The following is a 22267-nucleotide window of genomic DNA, read 5'->3' on the forward strand; positions in this document are numbered from 1 at the left end:
TTGGATGAAAATTATACATACATTTAACTGCTATATACAAATATTAAAACAAGATACCACAACAAACCAGAGTATACTGATTTGTATCACCACAATATAATATATATTCAAGCAGTGAGGTTGATTTCCCTGTCATTTATTCATCATCTACGCACGAATTTGTCTTAGAAAAAAATATATCTCTGTACATAAACCTCAGTTTCAGGTATAGAAATGTGATTTTTTTTCTGAGACAAGTGCTTGTGATCATCCACAAGAACTTGCGTTCATCCGATGTTCAGTACTTCAGTACTTTGATTATACTTGTAAAACAATGTAAAAACGAAACCAAAAAGATTGAAACCGAAAACATAAAAAATAATCAGTTTGGAAACGGTTTTAAAAAAAATGTCAAAGAATATTTATTGTAAACCGATACTCAGTTATATGTTGATGAAAGCTGCATAGAAATTAATAACATGAAATTCATTCCTGGTCCATAGTTGTTCGCTTGAGAAAACACTGATCCATTATGTGAACATGCACATATAGCAGTTACTTCAAAATACATATCTAGTCAAATAAAAATAATTGTATTATTCAAAATCGCATTTCGACATGCTGGTTATCTGAGAGGAACTTGCATTGGTCTGTGTACGAGTTTTACATACTTTGCCAAATTCTATAATTTCAAACATTATAAAAAGAATTGATCGTCGACCCTTTTTTGAAGCTTGAGTTTGTGAAAACATATCAGATGAAAGGATAGCTCGTAAAATATGTTTCCGACAGCAAAAACAAGCAATACTTATTCACCGTTCTCATTTTCATGATAAAGTAGAAGATGCGGCCGTATAAGACCAAATAAAAATTTCTATATGCAATCAACAATGAGCAAAACCCTTAACTTATAGTCAGTTATAAAAGACCCCGAAATGACAAATGTAAAACAATTCAAACGAGAAAACTAACGGCCTGATTTATGTACAAAATGTGAAAATTCCTTCATAACATGAATTTTCTTAATTATTTGCCTGGTAAAATAATCCTGATTTCAAAATTGTAATCAATGAAAACATTTTCTTTTTAAAAAAAATAATTTGGACCCGAACCAACTTTAATCATTGAAAGTTGACAACGGCAGCATAAGAGCACGTATTTCTTTTTCAAACTTGATGCAAATTTTTTTGTTAGAGATTTTTGAAAATATGCTATTTTTAACATTTTCTCTAAAATCGGGAATGATGTTAAGATTGTTGACTTACTTATACTTTAAAATAAATAATATGAATTATAATGTAAGTATAAGTCACTGTTTAAGAAAAATTAAATAAAACCAAATTATGGGACTATTATATTAACGTTAGTATAATAGTCCCAGGATTAAAGTGTTGATAAAATAAGATAATGAAAAGGAAAATAGCTGGCGATATGCTACCTACATCTTTCACATAATCAAAGACAACTCAAGAAGCATTTGAACATTAACGTAAATTGAGGGAGCGAAATCACCAAATTACAACAAACATATATAAACGTGAAATTGGGGATAAGAGACAGGAACAATAAACGAAATATTTACAATTTTACTAGCAAAGATAGGAGACGTCTTCTGGCAGAGAGAACATTGCATAATTTTAAGAAATAGAAGAAACTGGTAATACACAAATAGTAAAAAGGAGAAGAAAATAAGACATCGAAGGTTATAAGCAAAGACAACCAATGTGATATGTTGTAAGCACGCTCGTCTGAGAGTAAAGAGGTTAGCCTCAGATTTGTCCTGCATTTGTTTCACTCATAGTATCTAACTAAGTTTTAAAGTTTTAAAACATTTCGAAGATAAAAAAATGCCAAAAAATATACAAAACAGACTTTTTCGTTCATTTTGTGACATAAATTAGGCAGTTAGTTTTCTCATCTGAATTGTTTTATATTGTCATTTCGGGACCTTTTATAGCAGATTATGCGGTATGCGCTTTGCTCAACGTTTGAAACTTTCCGTGGAACAACGTCAAAATCGTCGTTTTATTATGAACGTCGTGTAACGCTTAGACCCCGTTCACACTAGCATTTTTTTTAATCGATCTAATTTGAATCGATCTAAATAAAACCAGTAAGCGTTCACATTATCTTTAATCATAACGATTTCTATCGGTCTAAACCGATCCACTGCGTTCACACTACAATTAAAAACGCAATCGATCTAACCTTTTTACCCGTAAAACTGTAAACATTGTGTATAAATAGAACCGATTTATTAAATTCATCTATTGATACTCTGACACACACACTTGAAAAAAAATGGATAAAGTTATTGTTTCTCCTGAATCAGAAGTTAACATTTTGGTACAGGTGTTATTGCCGTTTTCTTTAATTTTGAAAAAAAAAAATCTTTAGCAACGAAGTTATAACACGACGAAGTATTGCGGTTCCTAAAAAGAAAAAAAAATCATCATTATAAAAGAAGACACAGATTTCGCAAATCTATGCGATGGCGAAGACAAATTTTTTTCACTTTGTTTTAAATGTCTGTAAACAGAGAAATATGGGTTAAACAACGAACCTCTGAGATAGTTTTGGCGCTGTACATGCGCATACGTTATTTTCGATTCAATCGTACTAGTTTAAACCGATCTCTGCGTTCACATTTAAAGTAAGATCGGTTTACTTTAGATCGATTCAAACTAAACTACCTCTTTTGGTGTTTTAGTTTAGACCGATTGAAGATCGATTCAAAGCGTTCACATTGGCCCTTAAATCGATCTAAAGTGAACCGGTCTAGTTTAAATCGATAAAAATGTCCTAGTGTGAACGGGGTCTAAGTGGCACCAATACCGTGCGTAACGTCTATACGTTAACAAACTTCACTTCAATTAAAATGTTGGCCTATAATAGTCTAGATAGAAGCCGTCCTTATTACAATATAGTCGTAGATTTCGGTTCCCCCTACAAAAGACAGTTTCACATATTATAATAAGTGTTTTCCTTAATGCCCGTGTCACACTGTCCCGATTATTATATACGATGGACACCCGAATGCGAAAATTGTAAGTTCGTACGAAGTTGGTCCCGATCTCGTTAAAATACCAATAAGTGACCGAAGCAAGTAAGATGAATAACGAAGTCTATACGATGGTGACGAAATTATATACGATAACAAAAGATGGACATAGGAAGGTTAACCGAAGACGGGTATTTAAGCTTCATATCTCAGCCGAAGCCTACACGATGGATCACGAAGGCTACACGATGGATTACGAAGGCTACACGATGGATTACGATGATGGCGTGATGGCCATACGATGTCTAAAAGATACGAACAGAATTTCGACAACATATCGTTTCTGTACAAGTCTGCCATGCATGGCGGGAAATTGATCTTTTTGTCTAATTCTTATAAAACTTAGTTTATTATCCCCTCGTCTACTACATGTAAGTTGCGTGTAGATAAAATTGTTATGGACACTCTAGAACCAAAATGCTCAAAACTTGGTATGGTGTTACTCGTTAAGAATATCTTAAGCGCTATTGACTTTAAAGTTCAAAGGTCAAGGTCACAGTGGCAGTTGTAATACAAGGCAATATCACCCTTGTTGACTATCAAAAACCAATATGCTTCAAAAGATTTTAACCACATTTGGTATATTGTTCCTCCTTGTAATGATCTGACATTTTTTACGTTCAAGGCCAAAGGTCAAGGTCATGCAGATGGACTTGTTTTTTTCTCCTTGAAATAGCATAATACACAGGAAATTGGTTGCTCATTTTTTTACCTGCTGGTTCTAAAGATAATATTAAAGGTATTTCCAGTTACTGAATGTTTTGGTTGATTTCTAAAAAAATAGTTTATGTATCAAATATGCATATTCAATTTACCATTTTCTGCATGTGTCATATACAAATATAGTGTCCATATTTGTCCCCAATATGTTACATACGAGGGGATGCCACGCTCGACATTGCCTTGTTTGAACTGTAAAATGTGTGCACTAGTCTGAATAATCACCCATAATTATGCCCATGTTTACTGATCTATCTTAAAGGTAAGGTAATGGGTTCGTTGATCCCTTTTATTCAAAAAGAGCTCTTTCCAGGAGAATATCAAAAACAAAATGATTATGGAGTAAACATTCGTGTGACAACAACTCAGACGATACATAAAAAATCAGTATAATGAAGAAAAAGTTGGTTTCCCTATATACGTGTACCTGCAGTGTTGGTGTACGAGGCGCGTTTATGATTTTCATTATGTTACTTGATATGAAAAATTGACAAAAAATAATATTTTACTTGTAAAAGTAAATCCTGAGCCTGTAATAGCTGCTCTTCTTGTTCCATTTGAATTAATAGAAACAACGCTGTCGCCTTTCTTGTTCTCATAAAATCATATGATATGAGCTCCATGTTTTGTGAACGTCTTTCTTAACTGTCGTATTAGACTGACCAGTGCATATCGCGCATGGCACTTTAAATGTATTTTAGCGCGAGAATATTAACTTACATTTAGCTGGATTTATTGCCGTCGTAGTTCCATCTTGTCGCCTTCGTACTTTTATTCGATGGCAACACGACGGGATTACGAGGTCTTCACGAAGTCGTGTTGCCATCGTAAGATCTTCGGATATCTTCGTGATTCATTCGTGTAGACATCGTAATGTCAAAACTGCCCGATGGAAACGATGGAAACACGAATGCAATACGATGTGCAAAGATGCATTCCCGGTGACATTACGATGGTGAGGATGGTGATACGAACTCAATACGAACCCTCAACATCGGACGCACCTTCGGGGATTTTTTAACATGTTAAAAAATTTAGAACCCTTCCCGAAGTTGTCCCTGAAGGCTAGAAAAAGTGGCCGATGGTTCTACGATGGTTAAAGATGGCACTACGAATAGCCCGATCTGGATACGATCAGTCCCGATTTTGAAAATTTCCATTATTGTGTTGCCATCGGCGTAAAAATCGGGACAGTGTGACGCGGGCATAAAAAAGCCGCCAATGATTTAAAATAGGGTTTTATGTGCTTTTTCGTTAGGGTTGCAATCAAGCTTTTTTCTTTTTTACGCTAATTCACAGCTTATACTAACGAATACTATTATTTTAGTTTGTTGTTATCCTAGAAGGAAATTGCATTTGCGATCAAATAATTTTTGTTTCTATACAGGTTTTTTTGGACAAACTAGAAAAAAAACATGGGAAAGGAAATCATTATTAGCACCTGAAAAACTTGGAATGCATCTAAGATCAAAGTTTGAAAATTTAAAAAAAAAAGAAAATGATAAAGAAAAGAAACACGAACAGCGTGACAGAACCATTTTCAAAAGAATTATCCAAAAATTTAATTGATTCCCGAGAGAAATATAAAAATCCCAAGTTTGCCTCTCGTTAAACATTGAAACACTTTACCAGTAAGAATGAACAATTTCCATCTGGTAAAGTGCATATATCTAATGATTGGACAATGTATTGACCAAGGACCACTAAATAGAACGAAAAAAAACTCACATCTATAGATCTTCAGGAAGAGAGAGATGCCTATGCTCTGAATTCCCCGGTCAATTTGGAAAGACTATAAAGAGGTAGAGCAAAATTTCTCTATGTATTTGCCTCACTCACATGGTCAAAATTTGAAAGTTTTTAAAACCCGTTTGAAAGTAAAACAGTCTATTTTTTGCAATGCGATTTCTTAACAATTTGACAAATAACAATAATATATAGATTCTAAATGTTAGTGCCAAATATTATTGGTGAAGATAATCATAATATAATATTGCAAATATTACATGTTTTTTTTTGTTGTTAAATTTTACTAACAAGCCGCGGACTTTCGTAACAACCCAATATAATAATTTGTATCTTGCAGACACATTATATTTTCATCTTTGGCGAAGAGCGAGTGCTCCTTTTGAAAATAATAATAACAAGTTTTTTTTATTGTTCCTGTTCCTGTTATTGTTTTTTATTTAAGAATTGAATGCTCTTTTTTGTAAATTTATTGGGGTGTAAAAGCGTTGACCGAAGTACATTTTGTATGAAGTGCGGAAGCGCTTCATACTAAAAACGTGCGCACGGTCAACGCTTTTACAACCCTATAAAGTTACAAAAAAGCATTCAATACTTATAATTACATTTTTACCTATAGGATCATGAAAACACGCCTTTTATCAAGCTTTTATTTCATTTACCTGTGCACTTCATTGTGGGACCTCGTGTCATCATGAATGAAAAGTTTTATTGTGTGATACAACTGCTTAAGGAATAACACGTGATGTACAGTTAGCCAATCAGAATAACGTATTATAGTGAAACAATGATTGAAAATGTTACAATTATCCACCAAAGACCAAAGCACGAAGATAACATCAATTTACCCATGTTTTGAAATCTCGCAATTCGATTTAGAAGACAGAAAAAAAAAGAGAAAATACTAAGAATTCCAAAAAGAACCATGCAGATCCACTTTCCGTCATAATGTGGTTAAAGACATCCTTATGTCCTATAGGTCAACCAAATTCGTGATGGCGTTGTGTCGAACGCAGTGTTTCGTCCTCATAACTCTGTCGGAGCAGTGTCTTTGAAAAGAGCAAGCCTCTGCTTATAACCCATTATAGCCTGATCAAGCACGAACGTAACCTAATCAATTGAGTTATGTAAACTTCATATACGATGGAGCAGAGGTTATGTTGCTCCTGAGATATGGGAAGTATACAATTGGAAAATTTAAATCATCACGTTTGTCATACATTCAAATTTGAAGTCGTCCAGCTGTGTCAATAATGAGGAAAGGATCAACATATGAAACAGACTTTCTAGTTTGGTTAAAGAAGAACTATAGTCAGTTTTCAGTCTTCATATTTCAATTTCTGGATAAAACAGACTTTCTAGTTTGGTTAGAAAAAAACTATAGTCAGCGTTCGATCTTCATTAATTAAATTCTGGATAAAAGTAAATCTTGCCAAAATTGCCCCAATACAAATCACAATTTTAATTCATACTTATTCATCCATATGTTCGTCACTACTCAGAAAATACGTCATAATGTTGATAGCAAAGCTATGATACGGTGAATTTTAGTAAAGATTAAAAAACTTTCTAGAAATGGACACTCTGTCACATATCATGAGAATGTAATTACAAATTTCAATCAAAAGTGTTTGATGGCCTAATGGTTAACTGTAGTTTTTTTTAATTCTCGTCCTTGGCCTCGGTCTCTGTTGGATAGTTGTCACATTAATTATCATGTCACTTCTCCTTATTTTTATAATTGTATGAAGTATTAGAAGTCAGAGTACATTAGGGTTATCCCTTCTACCTTATTCTAATTGCAATTGACGTGTTACCAATTGAACACATCCCAAGGCCTGAATCTCCAATTTTATACTGATATAAATAGTGATAATATTACGATCTTATAAATATACTCTTTTGTTTGTTTTACTAATCTTTCCTACCCAATTTTGACCATGATATGTGAGACATTAAGAAACATAAACAATGTCAGACACTGATTCTAATATAAGCGTTTAACATTAACCATTTTCCATTAAGAAATGTTTCCAAGATAAACTTACGTCAATATGTCGAGAAAGAAATATCGAGTGAAACTTTTTTCTTTGGCATTCTTTTCCCTTTTACATTTATTGTTATGTCATTAAGAAAATTTATAGTTGCTCTCCGTAACCTAAAGAAGACTTGTTCGCTTAATCTACAACCCGTATCCCAACGCGGAATTAAACTTCTATTCCTTTCAACATAAATAATTATATTCATGACAAGTAAAAATGTACTAGGGCATTGATTTTGGCTTTGTATCCACTTTTCGGTAAGTATAGTTACAAGTCTGGCTTTTGTGTATTGATTGTGCATTGTAGATAAAAGACTGAAAGCATACTGTAAATTATTTGGTTGGAATCTTATATTTTACCTCCCACCCACATATCCCTCATGTCTTAAAATGCGTGACTAATAAGTGAATAGATACTTGTACAAAGAGCTAGTATTTAAATCAAAGGCATGTTAAAATGAAAGTCTGAAAAAACAAATGAGCAGTCATTGCAGAAACATTATTGTAACATGCAATTGAATAGATCATTCTTAAAATGTAACATGCAAACACGCAAGTAGTAATGAATGAAGATTGCATGTTTTTAGAACTGATTGAATACGTAAATGAAGTAAAATCACCGCTATAATACGTTAACTATGACGTAATAAGCTGCTTACCCTGGGCGTTAATCCTACAAAATATCTTATAAGAATCGAGGAAGAAACTCATCAACGATACCAGGCATATGATTTTATAAGTAAGATGAACGTTTCATCTACATAAGAGTCACCACTGACTCTTGAATAAAAACAGCTGGACCACAGTTGCACCAGAAGGGTAAGCACAATTAAGATGTAAGTGATCATCTATAACAAAAATAAACACATCGACGAAGTAAAGAATCATTAGTTCAACAACTTCATAGAAAGATGCAACCATCTACCAAGAAAATGGTAATATGAAACACAAGTCCTAGAATACTGGTATATATACATATTCAAAACTTAGATGTTGCTACATTGCAATTGCAGGGTTTAATTATCAGCTTGAAATATTAGAATAATAATTAATTTATCATGTCATGTCAGTTCTGAAACACTGAATACAGAGCATATGATATCACCAAGGACTTACACATTTAAAGTCCAATATTAGTGGTATAAACCCATTGCTAGTTACTGAAAATAACACTGTGTCCAAAGCTGTTTTCAATTAAACAAAATTGTGAACAATCGTTTGTTTATACATGTATCTTTTGAAATAAATATTTTCTTTTTTGACTTTCGCATCTTGATTCGGAGATACACATGTTATCATCATGCATAATACGATTGATTAATCATTTGAACTTAATACAGGTTGTACTAGTAAAAAGTTTAAATTTGGAATTCCATTTCGTAACCTTAAACGCATCAGGTAAACAAGTAATGTTCGATTAACGAAAAAGAATCAACTAATTTGTCTTACTAACAAACATTCACGAATTCTTTAAATAAGCCAAAAACAAAAATCGTTTGGATATAAAAAGTATATTGATTTCTATATAATTAAATGTATACTTGATTGAAGTATTTTTGTTAGATATTTGTTTAATTTGGCACACTTTCAAACCATTGGTCAACTTTGCCTAATCTGATGATGTTTTGCTTCTTGTGTCCTATGAAGAAAAATTGTATTTGACGAAAAAGCTTTACTAAGAAGACACAGTTTCTATTTAAACTAGAATGCATTATTCTTAATAAAATACAATTTAGAATAATATTGAAAAATGTATATAGGAAATAATGGAAATGGAAGGCGTTCAAGGAACTGATTGCGTGGAAAATAAAATGCTACAAACACATTTGTTATTGTCTTTGTCTAAATTTGGTCGAGGTGTCTGTATATGGGTGGCATTGGAAGTGTTAATTGGAGAAGTAATGGTGATGGTAAAAAGTAAAATCACAAAATACTAATATCCGAGGAAAATTCAAAATGGAAAGTCCCTAATCAAATGGCAAAATCAAAAGATCAAACACATCAAACGAATGGGCAACAACTGTCATATTCCATGATATTGACATTGATGCAGTAACTGTTATATAAACTTTCGTTTGTGTTTTAAAATCTTTACTCCTCATTTTCATTGGTTACAGCGCTAGTGACATGGTTCTGTTTCTATTTTGAAATAGCACAGAGGGAAATTCTTGCTGTTCCAAATGGACAGAACTTAATTGTTGTGATGATTCAAAAATTCTCAAACCTTGTTGTTGTTCATTTATATAATTCCCTATTTCTATTGGTATGCGATTTCAAAACGTTAAGAAATTTTCATTTATGGCCGTGGAACTACTTGCATGCGAATCATTTCTCTCGATAAACATATCATTCTGGTTAATTCTGTCTTAATAAAATAAATAAAAATTTACTATCTATTCATGTGTGAATTCGTGAATTAGAGTTTTCGGATTTGTATCTTCTTCGGTCATTGTGTATCACCCAAGTTTTCATGATTCCAATTGAAGTCGTCATTTGAGTTGGTACATTTGAGTTGGTACATGCTTGTCCCGATTTAACCAGAGTCATTCCTGTTTATGCGAATTGCTCTCACTTCCTTTTTGTTTTTATATGTAGAGTGTTTTTTTGATTTCCATAGAAGGAACAGGAGGAGAAGAGGTAGTGGTTGTGTTTTTGACGGTATTATGGTTCCATTAGAAATAAGGCGTTGGCCACTGTGACGTTATTAAAACATGTTGCAGGTCAACATCAAGCACTCTAAGTCTAAAAACAATCCGCATTCATATGTATAAACCAGCTGACCATATCATAACAGGCGATGTTAACATGGTCAATAACAACTTTCTATGAAATGCTTACGCCAAAATTTGGAAACTTGATTTTGCAGTTTTTATGGCTCTGTCGAGGAATGGACGACACATGAAAGTGAATGGGTTGAAGTTGTTTACTGTTGATTAATATACAATCAGCAGTATACCGCTATTCAATGTCATAAATAGATTCAGAGAAAACAAATTCGGGTTACAAACTAAAACTGAGGGAAACACATCAACTATAAGAGGAAAACAACGAAACAACAGAACACTGAAGAGCAATAAAAAACAGACAAAAGACAATGCAACATACATAGAAACGAACTATTAATAAGATTTATTCCTATGAAGAATAAATCCGGTTATCGGAGGAAAGTGGGCTTACGTTTTGGGAGTTGTCCCGCTTTGAACACGTGGTGGAACTTGTTATGTATTATGAGTCACGTTAATTATTTTAACCTTGATAACTGTGACGTCATCATTCTTTCTTTACCACGTACGATACAGCAGAGGGAAGACGCAAAAAATTGGGTTCCGTATGAATTAACTAATGTGTGTTTCAAAAGTTTCAAAAGTTAATAATATTTCTTTGATTTGGTATATGAAATGGATGTCTTTCAAAAAATCTTATTTTACTGAAAAGGTTCGGAAAGTTTGAAAGATAGGAAAAGCACATGGTTTTGATCCAGTATCCAGATTTTATAATTGTTGGTTTAATTCAGTGGAAATCATGAATTATATTTCCAAAAATAGAAATTTTAACAGACCCGTAATTTCAGATAAAAACTGCGCACATGGTTTTAAAGACACGTGTCGCATGGACGTCTGCGATTTTAAAACTATCGTTATATGAAATGTTTCATCTGCTACACAGCAAGCAATTTAAAGAGAAACCAATAATGAATAAATGTATGAAGTTTATAAAATATACAGATCTAACATTGTTGGGTTGATGTTTAGACGAGTTGTATAGATATTATAACTTTTCAACGGTCGTTTCACTAATATTATTGTAGTAATTTTTCAGTTTTAAAAACCAAACATCTTATGGAAATCGGGAAAGCAGATCGTATGTCACAAAGGCCCTCTAAAAGTCCTTATAAATGCAGCCAAAGGCAAAGGCCTGAAAGGGTACAGCAGAGGGGCGTACCGACACCGTTGGGAAACAGATCTAGCAATGTCGTTGGACAGCATACTTCCACGCAAGTTTTAGCTACATGTATAATGACTCCAGAACTTAGGAATGAAGTTGTTCAGATTGTCAATGGCAATGCCCTTATTCACTCTCCAGCTACTGTTAGTGTTACATCTCCTGACTCAGTCAATGAAAGGCAACAATCAAATACAGGTATAACACAAAGTTCTAATATTTGCCAATAACTAGTGCAAATGATAATCTATGTTTAAATGTTTCACAAAACTCGAAACAAAATAATTAATGGTGAATATGTAGATTTAGGTATATATTATTGCTTTAATACAAATTCAGGCACAGAACAGTAGATACAAATGGACAGCTGATTATCCAACTAAACTAAGTAAAAAGATTACTGATATTAACACGTGGATAGATGCTTTCCTTATTTACATAAGTATTTATGTTGGTGTACATTTAGAAGATGCACCTAACTTAACCGAATACATACATGTTAAAATATTTTGTGTATCCGTGTTTCCAGTGCAAAATTTACAAAATCTCTCATTAGAGGGTATTGTTGGTCTTGCATACCTACCAGTTTCTATTGATAATGAGTGTGCACTTATTCTTAATTTAGTGATAAATAAAAAGTTAACCACAGTTTCCATCTTTTATCTTAGATAGTTCAAATTTAATTTAATTTTGTAGAAATCTTCTAGTTTCTGTTTGAAATTACTATTACAATGCTTGTGAAAGGGTATTCCAATATATTTCATTAATTCAGATAATTTATTAGACCACAAATTTTCTCTGTACTAAGTTGATATTTTAATAGGATTGATTGATTGTTGGTTGCTTAATGTCCAGTGGCAAATATTTCAGGCATATCTATCAGGACGAATATTTACACAGTGTCTGTAAATTGTGTCATTTTAGGATAATTTAGTTTGTATCAAGCGGATACATTGTTATGACACAGTGTCTGTAAATTATGTCTTTTTAGAATAACTTAGTTTGTATCAAGGAGATATTCTGGTAGGACACAGTGTCTGTAAATTGTGTCTTTTTAGGATAATCTAGTTTGTATCAATTAGATCCATTGATAGGACAAAGTGTCTGTAAATTGTGTCTTTTAAGGATAATATAGTTTGTATCAAGAAGATACATCGATATGACACAGTGTCTGTAAATTGTGTCTTTTAAGGATATTTTAGTTTGTATCAAGTAGATATGTTGATAGGACAGTGTCTGTAAATTGTGTCTTTTAAGGATAATATAGTTTGTATTAAGTAGATATGTTGATAGGACAGTGTCTGTAAATTGTGTCTTTTAAGGATAATATAGTTTGTATCAAGTAGATATGTTGATAGGACATAGTGTGTTTAATTGTGTCTTTAAAGGATAATATAGTTTGTATCAAGTAGATATGTTGATAGGACACAGTGTCTGTAAATTGTGTCTTTTAAGGATAATATAGTTTGTATCAAGTAGATATGTTGATAGGACAGTGTCTGTAAATTGTGTCTTTTAAGGATAATATAGTTTGTTTCAAGTAGATATGTTGATAGGACACAGTGTCTGTAAATTGTGTCTTTTTAGGATAATTTAGTTTGTATCAAGTAGATACATTGATATGACACAGTGTCTGTAAATTGTGTCTTTTTAGGATAATTTAGTTTGTATCAAGTAGATACATTGATAGGACAGTGTCGGTAAATTGTGTCTTTTAAGAATAATTTAGTTTATATCAAGTAGATATGTTGATAGGACAGTGTCTGTAAATTGTGTTTTTTAAGGATAATTTAGTTTGTATCAAGTAGATATGTTGATAGGATACAGTGTCTGTAAATTGTGTCTTTTAAGGATAATATAGTTTGTATCAAGTAGATATGTTGATAGGACACAGTGTCTGTAAATTGTGTCTTTTAAGGATAATATAGTTTGTATCAAGTAGATATGTTGATAGGACACAGTGTCAGTAAATTGTGTCTTTTAAGGATATTTTAGTTTGTATCAAGTAGATACATTGATATGACACAGTGTCTGTAAATTGTGTCTTTTAAGGATAATTAAGTTTGTATCAAGTAGATATGTTGATAGGATACAGTGTGTGTAAATTGTGTCTTTTAAGGATAATTGAGTTTGTATCAAGTAGATACATTGATATGACACAGGGTCTGTAAATTGTGTCTTTTAAGGATATTTTAGTTTGTATCAAGTAGATACATTGATATGACACAGTGTCTGTAAATTGTGTCTTTTAAGGATAATTTAGTTTGTATCAAGTAGATACATTGATAGGACACAGTGTCTGTAAATTGTGTCGTTTAAGGATAATTTAGTTTGTATCAAGTAGATACATTGATATGACACAGTGTCTGTAAATTGTGTCGTTTAAGGATAATTTAGTTTGTATCAAGTAGATACATTGATAGGACAAAGTGTCTGTAAATTGTGTCTTTTAAGGATAATTTAGTTTGTATCTAGTAGATACATTGATATGACACAGTGTCTGTAAATTGTGTCGTTTAAAGATAATTTAGTTTGTATCAAGTAGATACATTGATATGACACAGTGTCTGTAAATTATGTCTTTTAAGGATAATTTAGTTTGTATCAAGTAGATACATTGTTAGGAAACAGTGTCTGTAAATTGTGTCTTATGAGGATAATTTAGTTTGTATCAAGTAGATACATTGATAGGACAAAGTGTCTGTAAATTGTGTCTTTTAAGGATAATTTAGTTTGTATCAAGTAGATACATTGATAAGACACAGTGTCTGTAAATTGTGTCGTTTAAGGATGATTTAGTTTGTATCAAGTAGATACATTGATAGGACACAGTGTCTGTATTTTAAGGATAATTTAGTTTGTATCAAGTAGATACATTGATAGGACACGGCGTCTGTAAATTGTGTATTTTAAGGATAATTTAGTTTGTATCAAGTAGATACATTGATAGGACACAGTGTCTGTAAATTGTTCCTTTTTAGTATTTTTGATTTGTATCAAGTAGATACATCAGAAACATAGTGTACATGTCTAGTGGCTTTCGAAGCGTTCCGTAAATTGTATAATTATGATATCATTTGGCCACCACTTTTAGAATCACTTAAGGCATTTTTATTGCATGCAACTATATTTATTGCTTATATGTCACTTGAAACAAATTAAATGGGTTTATAGGACAGCTAACTGTTATCCGTAAAGAAAGATCACGTTGCAAAATTTTGCTATTATTGTTATCCCATTCTCAAAAACGGATCAATGTTGTCATGGTACATGTATAGAAATAACAGAAACTAAACTAGAATATTGTCTAATTTATTTGTTAAAAATATGAAATGCAAAGACCAAAGGTTAAAGTCCCCTTATTCTCTGACTTTGGTGACAAGTACCAGTGTTCATGTGTTCTAAGTTTTAAAAGTTTGAATACTTGTAGGAATAATGGATTCAGTTTCATTTTGAATCGGAGATATGGTAAAAACCAATAAGCATGAATAAAGCAGCCACAAGAATGTACACCTTTGCCGCTTAGCTATATATACAATTGGGAGGTTGTTACATAAAATAGCCTGAAATATATAATAAGCCCGATATATTCACATCTGACGGCGTTACTTTATCTCATGTGGGCAATTGTTTTTTTTTTCTTATTTCATTACAGGGTAATTTAAATATAAATATATGTGTGTGGTCATTTAAAAGTACGGTCACGGCTGGTGTGTTGTGTCGCTACCGCATTTGTGGCGGTGGTCGAACTCAGTGTCCAATAACTCTTGGCATAGCCACTGAATTCGACCATGTGGCGAAAATAGCGACACAACATCTACAAATATATTATGCTTCTTATAATGGAATTATGTATCCGCTGAGCTTCTGTTTCCCAGGGCCAGCATCCGATATATTTTGGAAGCAATAATGTTAATAAGGATATTATATTGATATATAAGGAAATGACATTATAAGGAATAACAATAAGGTGGAAATAAGGAATAAGAATAATGTGGAAATAAGGAATAAGGAATGGACAATAATGTGGAAATAAGGAATAAGGAATGGACAATAATGTGGAAATAAGGAATAAGGAATGGACTATATAAGGTTTAATTATATATACTAGGGACTTGCCAATTATGTTTCTCGGCAGTCCCATTCTTTGTCAAGCCGTGGCCGTACAATTTTGTACTTTTGCCAAATAAAATATTTCTTACTTTATATATTTGTATGTCATTTGGCCCCACGTTGTCTCAGATAATAAGATTTATTCCTATGAAGAATAAATCCGGTTATCGGAGGAAAGTGGGCTTACGTTTTGGGAGTTGTCCCGCTTTGAACACGTGGTGGAACTTGTTATGTATTATGAGTCACGTTAATTATTTTAACCTTGATAACTGTGACGTCATCATTCTTTCTTTACCACGTACGATACAGCAGAGGGAAGACGCAAAAAATTGGGTTCCGTATGAATTAACTAATGTGTGTTTCAAAAGTTACCCACCCACCCACCACTTAGATAAAAGACATACTCCTAAAATGTAGTTAATATACATGTGTTAAATGTTATATTATGTTATATCATGTTGTTCGTTTTTCTGCTGTTTTTGTTCTATTTTTCAGGTTGAAATGACTGGTAGCTTATTCCGATTGTAATCCCAATCCTTCGTCACGGCTTCAGACAAAGACTCCGACCATTGTAATCCCAATCCTTCGTCACGGCTTCAGACAAAGACTCCGACCATTTAATGGCGAAAATAGCGACACAACATCTACAAATATATTATGCTTCTTATAATGGAATTATGTATCCGCTGAGCTTCTGTTTCCCAGGGCCAGCATCCGATATATTTTGGAAGCAATAATGTTAATAAGGATATTATATTGATATATAAGGAAATGACATTATAAGGAATAACAATAAGGTGGAAATAAGGAATAAGAATAATGTGGAAATAAGGAATAAGGAATGGACAATAATGTGGAAATAAGGAATAAGGAATGGACAATAATGTGGAAATAAGGAATAAGGAATGGACTATAAGGTTTAATTATATATACTAGGGACTTGCCAATTATGTTTCTCGGCAGTCCCATTCTTTGTCAAGCCGTGGCCGTAAGAGCAATAAAAAACAGACAAAAGACAATGCAACATACATAGAAACGAACTATTAAATAACAACTGCCATATTGCTGACTATGAACAGGACATTTTAAGAAAAACGATGGGTTGAACCTGGTTTTGTAGCTAACCAAACCTCGCGCTTTATGGCAATGTTAGATAAACAGCTAAAATGAAAACATTACATGACGGGAATACAGTACAAATAAACTAGAAAAGGTATCTCTACCACAAAGAAGACAACTAAATTGAAAATGGAAATACAATACGACACAAAGTGAGAAAAGCATTGTCAAAGTTTTCTCTCTACTACAATAAGCTACAGCTATGGTTACACTAGAAGTTAGTTTAGAATTGTCGCTTAAGAAATAATAGTTAATTTTATTTTCTGCACGGCAACGGAGATGATCTAAATCAAAAGCAATGACTAACTAGTCGCTATACCAAATGATAAAATTGTGCATTTTTATATAAAGAAAAATATACAGTTGTTGTGTTTATCATACTATCAATGGTCGGATTGAAATTAAATTTAAAAAATCAAATTTTAGAGATTTTTGTTTGTTTATTTGTTTGGTTTGTTTTGTCTGTTTTCGTTGTTGTTCGAGCGCAATTTCATAATTCCTCCGAGATGAAATTTCATTAACTGTACATGAACCAAAATGATTTTAAAAATTGTATAATATATAAATTCTTGATAGTAAACAAGCTTAGAATTTGGAACGCCAGACGCGCATTTCGTCAACTACAGATTCATTAGTGACTTGAAAAAAAAATGTTAAAAAAGACTAAACAAAGTACGAAATTGAAGAGCCATATGTGTGTGTAAATAATCAAAGATTTAATTAACCGTAAACATTATATATTTAAGTTAGATCCTCTGTTTTTTAAACTTTGGCAGAAGAAAGGATTTCAACAGTATAGCGACATACAACGCTTTGACAATACTGAATTTTTAGTTATTTTAGTATCTTTATTAAGCAATGTTGACTGGTTATGTGTTTTTAAATTCTAAAAATGCAGTTCGTAGAAATGATCAAATGGTAAACAAATGTAAATGCCATCTTCAAACTATTAGCAGGCATTTTATATTGAAGTATACATGATTTAAAGTACATATCCCACGTAATAAAGTAATAAAAAGTTATTAGAAACACCACATCACAGACAGAACTGTGTTGAGAAACAAATTTGTTTGTCTATTTCCATAAACTAAGCAAATGTCTATTAACATCTTTTGATCTATCGACAAACTTTTTAGAGGCATAGGAGATAGGATTTTTGTTTTTAATAAGGAAGAAAAAACAATTTTCAGTAACAACACTACGCCATCCCAAGCAAGCCTTGTCTTGAACAAAGTGATTTACAACCGAGTGAGAAAACAAGAGGGGTAAATTCAATTACATATTTCATCTTTCTCACACATTATAATAGACTGATATAGTCCTGAGATATCAATAAACCACTGGATTTCTATGATAATCATTGATTCAAGCCACAATCTACATTTCCGCTGTGAATATTGGTTATTGTTTTATAAAATCATTCACAATAGAGAATAAGTTTACCCTAAATAACGCGATGGTAAATTCTATAATAAGCTTGAACTATAACGTGACAATGCAAAGAATTTCCCTGAAGAGTAATTCTATCGACACTCAAACTTGACTGCTCTGAACAGCTTACAGTGTAACGGGACAGTGTAAATTATTTAGTTGTTAATTTTTGAATGTTGTAAGTTACTTATTTAATTAAACAAATTCAATTTATAAAATCTTTTGAAATATTATTATCAGAGGCGGAACATATTTGTTTATTCCATAGTTAGCATTATAATCGGAAAGCTCATAGATGGATGCGTTGCTGTAGTGAAGTCATATTTTTATTAGACACTGATCCAGGATTATGTGTGTCAAAAACGTCAACACGGTTTTGGATTTAAATTGTGATGGTGAAAATTTGTAACTACAGTAGTTTGATATTTGCAGGAAATGTAACTGTTTTATTAATTATTTCAATGACAACTGACTATTGGGAATACAGAGGGTTTAATTCAACTTTATTGAATTCAACATTATATCAAACTAAAAACGCTGAAATTATGCTACCTCGTGATACAAAATCTTACACTCTGTTATGGTATAAACGAAAAAATATCAAAAAGTTCAACAACGAAAAGGAGCCTTTATTGCAACAAGAAACTTTATATCAACCGCCAATATTTGTTAGCAACTTTTTCAGACTTGACACTGAAAACACAAGTATGCAGAAACAAAAGTCTTCAATCATAACGTCCGAATTAGAAGGAGGGATGGTGGTTTTATTTCAAGAGTATGGAAATCTATTCAGGGATTGTGATGCATTAGAAGGTAAAAGTCATGTATTAAATTTTAGTGCACTATTTTGTTTGTGAATTTATATTTCATAGCACATAGCAAGAATTGTCACTTGTCATGTTATGGTATTGTCATTTCTATAGGAAAATACTATGTTTATCACTTTTTTTATCATATATACTCGTTATAAAATTTAAAGCAATAAATATTGGCCAGCTGTACTAACGATTATCAATTAACTTTTACAATTATCAAGCAATAACATGTTTCTTAAATTCATTAAAATGAAGTAAAACAATGGTTAATTGGCAATATAGACCATGCAATTTGCATAATTAACGTCAAATATTTCATCCATCAAATAATTGCATGTATTTTATGAACGTTTAATGACTAAACTTTATGGACGAAGGCAATTATTGGACATTGTGTCTTCAGGTACACATTCATGTCAAGAAGTTCTTGCCCAAATACCGATGGAACTCCCAAAGCACCAATTAGTAGTCAAATATTTCATTTCATTCAACATATTAACTACGTGTCAATATTAATCATCCGTATAATTTGCTCAATTGGATGTTTGGAAAATTTCATCGAATGAAACTTATGGTCAAATGTTTAATCTGTATAACTTTTTAATGTAATCGTTTAACAGAAGATCACCCCCGGTATTTGGTTGGTTTTGTGTTGTTTAGTTTTCTGTGTTGTATTTTTCATACTGTTGTTTGTCGTCTGATCGTTTTTGCGTTATTTGTTATTGTCATTATGTTTTCACCTTTTTTCGAAAATCTCTGATAAATTCGACTCTCGTTTGAATTTGCATTTTTAACGTTTATATGATTGTACAGCGATATACTTTTGTTTCTTCTAACTTAAAACAACCGGTCTTAAAAAAAATATTATAATACATTTTGATAGATTTGCAGAAAATTTTTTTTTGTCCTCAAAATAATGTTTCAGTTTTGTTAGACACGACTTACATAAAATATTGCTCAGTACGAATCATATGGTTTTGTATTTTTGTTTAATTGCTTCTCAAAATTTAAACAAGTAAAACAATTGGTTCTGTTATCTTCAAGTCTTTGATAAGTTTCGGTCAACCTAGTCTCCTTTAAATCCTTCAAAGACTTAAGTGCAGCTTAGTACTTTGTCATCTCATCATATATATAGAATTGATTTTATCCTTGTTTATTCTGATAGTAATTGTAATATTTCATTCGTTACAATTCTATTATATTTTTATTTGATCAGTCAATGAATGGACTCGACAGTGCTGGTGATATATTTTTTGCACCATTTATTTGCATTAAAATATAAAAGTTTATAATTCTTGAATTTGATACAGGATTACTAATTGCAAGAAACAAAATCTCTTTAAACGAATCATCAAAGGATTCCATAACGTAAATCAGATATGTCAACCATGCGATACAGTAAAAGCCTCCAACTGAATATCTCTAATCTACTGTGTAAACATTTTTTCACACTATTAAAAAGTTTAGGTTTGACTTAACCAAGTCCTGTTAATTGCTTTGATTGATTGTTTTCATTTCAACATCAGTATATTTGTCTAACCTAAAACAGCTTTAATCGATTTACATCCGTATATAGACTAATGATTGCAATTCGAATCGACATGGGAGAAATTAAAACCGTACGATACACCTGATAAAACTCTAAAATCTTTTATTTATGTTAGGCATGTTACGAAAGTAAACTTTAATTTAAATACATTTTTTCTAATGCATTGATAGAGTCTATCTCTATTTTTGTTTTAAAGATTCAATACAAAATCTCTTGAATTCTTTGAAGTAACTGCATGAAAAATGTAATGTTTGCATGATGAATTGTATCATGTCGAGACAAAATAAGGCTGACATTGCATACATAAGTTACATTGGATTTTGTATATTACTTGGCATATACCACAATCATCTTACATAATATCAGTGATGAATATGTAATCGATTTATAAAAGAGGGACGAAAGATACCAGAGGGACAGTCAAACTCATAAATCGAAAATAAACTGACAACGCCATGGCTAAAAACGAAAAAGACAAACAGACAAACAATAGTACACATGACACAACATAGCCATAGAAAACTAAAGAATAAGCAACACGAACCCCACCATAAACTAGGGGTGATCTCAGGTGCTCCAAAAGGGTTAGCAGATGTATGATTCATAATTCATATAATTAAACTCAATCTAAGATTACAATTTTAAATGTTTTTTGTTTTTTTTAATATTAAAGAAGATGTGGTATGATTGCTAACTTTTCAAAAGAGACCAAATGGCACAGAAACTTACAACAATAGGTCACTATAAGGCCATTAACAATAAGCAAAGCCCACACCGCATAGTGAGTTATAAAGGGTCCCGAAATCCCAAACAAACACACAGAGTAGACGTGGCCGGGTGCTTGTACATCCCAACATAAAAGATACTAAGAACAGATCATCAAAAGCAAATAACAACCAATATTTTTTTTATATATGACATAATAAAACGTTGGTCCAGCAGTCAGTATTTCAGTTCATGTTGACATTAATTTTTATTGATATGGTCATAATCATAAATTAACTGTTAACGAAAGTTTGATTTTTTTTAAATACTACGGATGTTCTTTATCAGGAATACAATAACTTAGCTGTATTTGGAAAATCCCCTTGGCCCTGAAAGTTCCTCATCTTAGTACTTATTTGGCATAGGTTAACTTTTTTGATTCGAGCGTCACTGATGAGTCTTTTGCAGACAAAACGCTCCTGGCAACTCTAATGAGTTTATTTGTAGTTGTTCTATTCTCGGATCGAGTAATCGAATGATTCAAGTGCAATATATCTGCATTTTTCTTCTTTGACATTTGCATAACTGTAAATGATGATTTATTATCCGTAAATGATTGACACTTTGTAATTCGATCTTATTGATAGTGCATTTCGAAGGCATAAGACAATGACCTTTGCTTGTAGTTAACTGTAGTGTATGTTAAGTGTAACGATGTTATGTTTTAACTTACTATTTTGAGATCTACTCCTTGGAAATGAACGATGATGTGAAAATGCAGTAATACGTATGTATATAATAGCAAGACGTATGTTCCTTAAAATATTATTTTTTAGCATTTCTCATGGCTTTACTACTTTAGCATTTCAATAACAGAAATTCGTTCCCTTAGGAAACATTCAATTTGATAAGGTCCCCTGTAATGTTTTTTTTTTCTATGTAATGTCTCTCTTATCGAAACGTAACGAACGACAAGATTACAATGACACAACAATTGTATTTGAATTAAACGAAAATTTATCAAAAAGAATTTGAAATCCCTTTGA

At 32.1% G+C, this 22267-nt stretch overlaps 1 protein-coding gene across 1 annotated transcript in view; it reads left to right on the plus strand.

Annotated features, from left to right (window-relative positions):
• The first annotated feature begins 18184 nt into the window (after window positions 1–18184).
• Window positions 18185–22267, plus strand: part of LOC143045890 (uncharacterized) — a 40574-nt gene continuing 36491 nt past the window's right edge. The window contains exon 1 of the mRNA XM_076218715.1: window positions 18185–18965. Within this exon, the coding sequence (XP_076074830.1) occupies window positions 18545–18965 (421 nt within the window). The 5' untranslated portion in view covers window positions 18185–18544. The remainder of the gene's footprint in view (window positions 18966–22267) is intronic.

This window comes from Mytilus galloprovincialis, chromosome 9, assembly GCF_965363235.1.
Source record: "Mytilus galloprovincialis chromosome 9, xbMytGall1.hap1.1, whole genome shotgun sequence".
In the NCBI taxonomy this organism is placed as follows: Eukaryota; Metazoa; Mollusca; class Bivalvia; order Mytilida; family Mytilidae; genus Mytilus; species Mytilus galloprovincialis.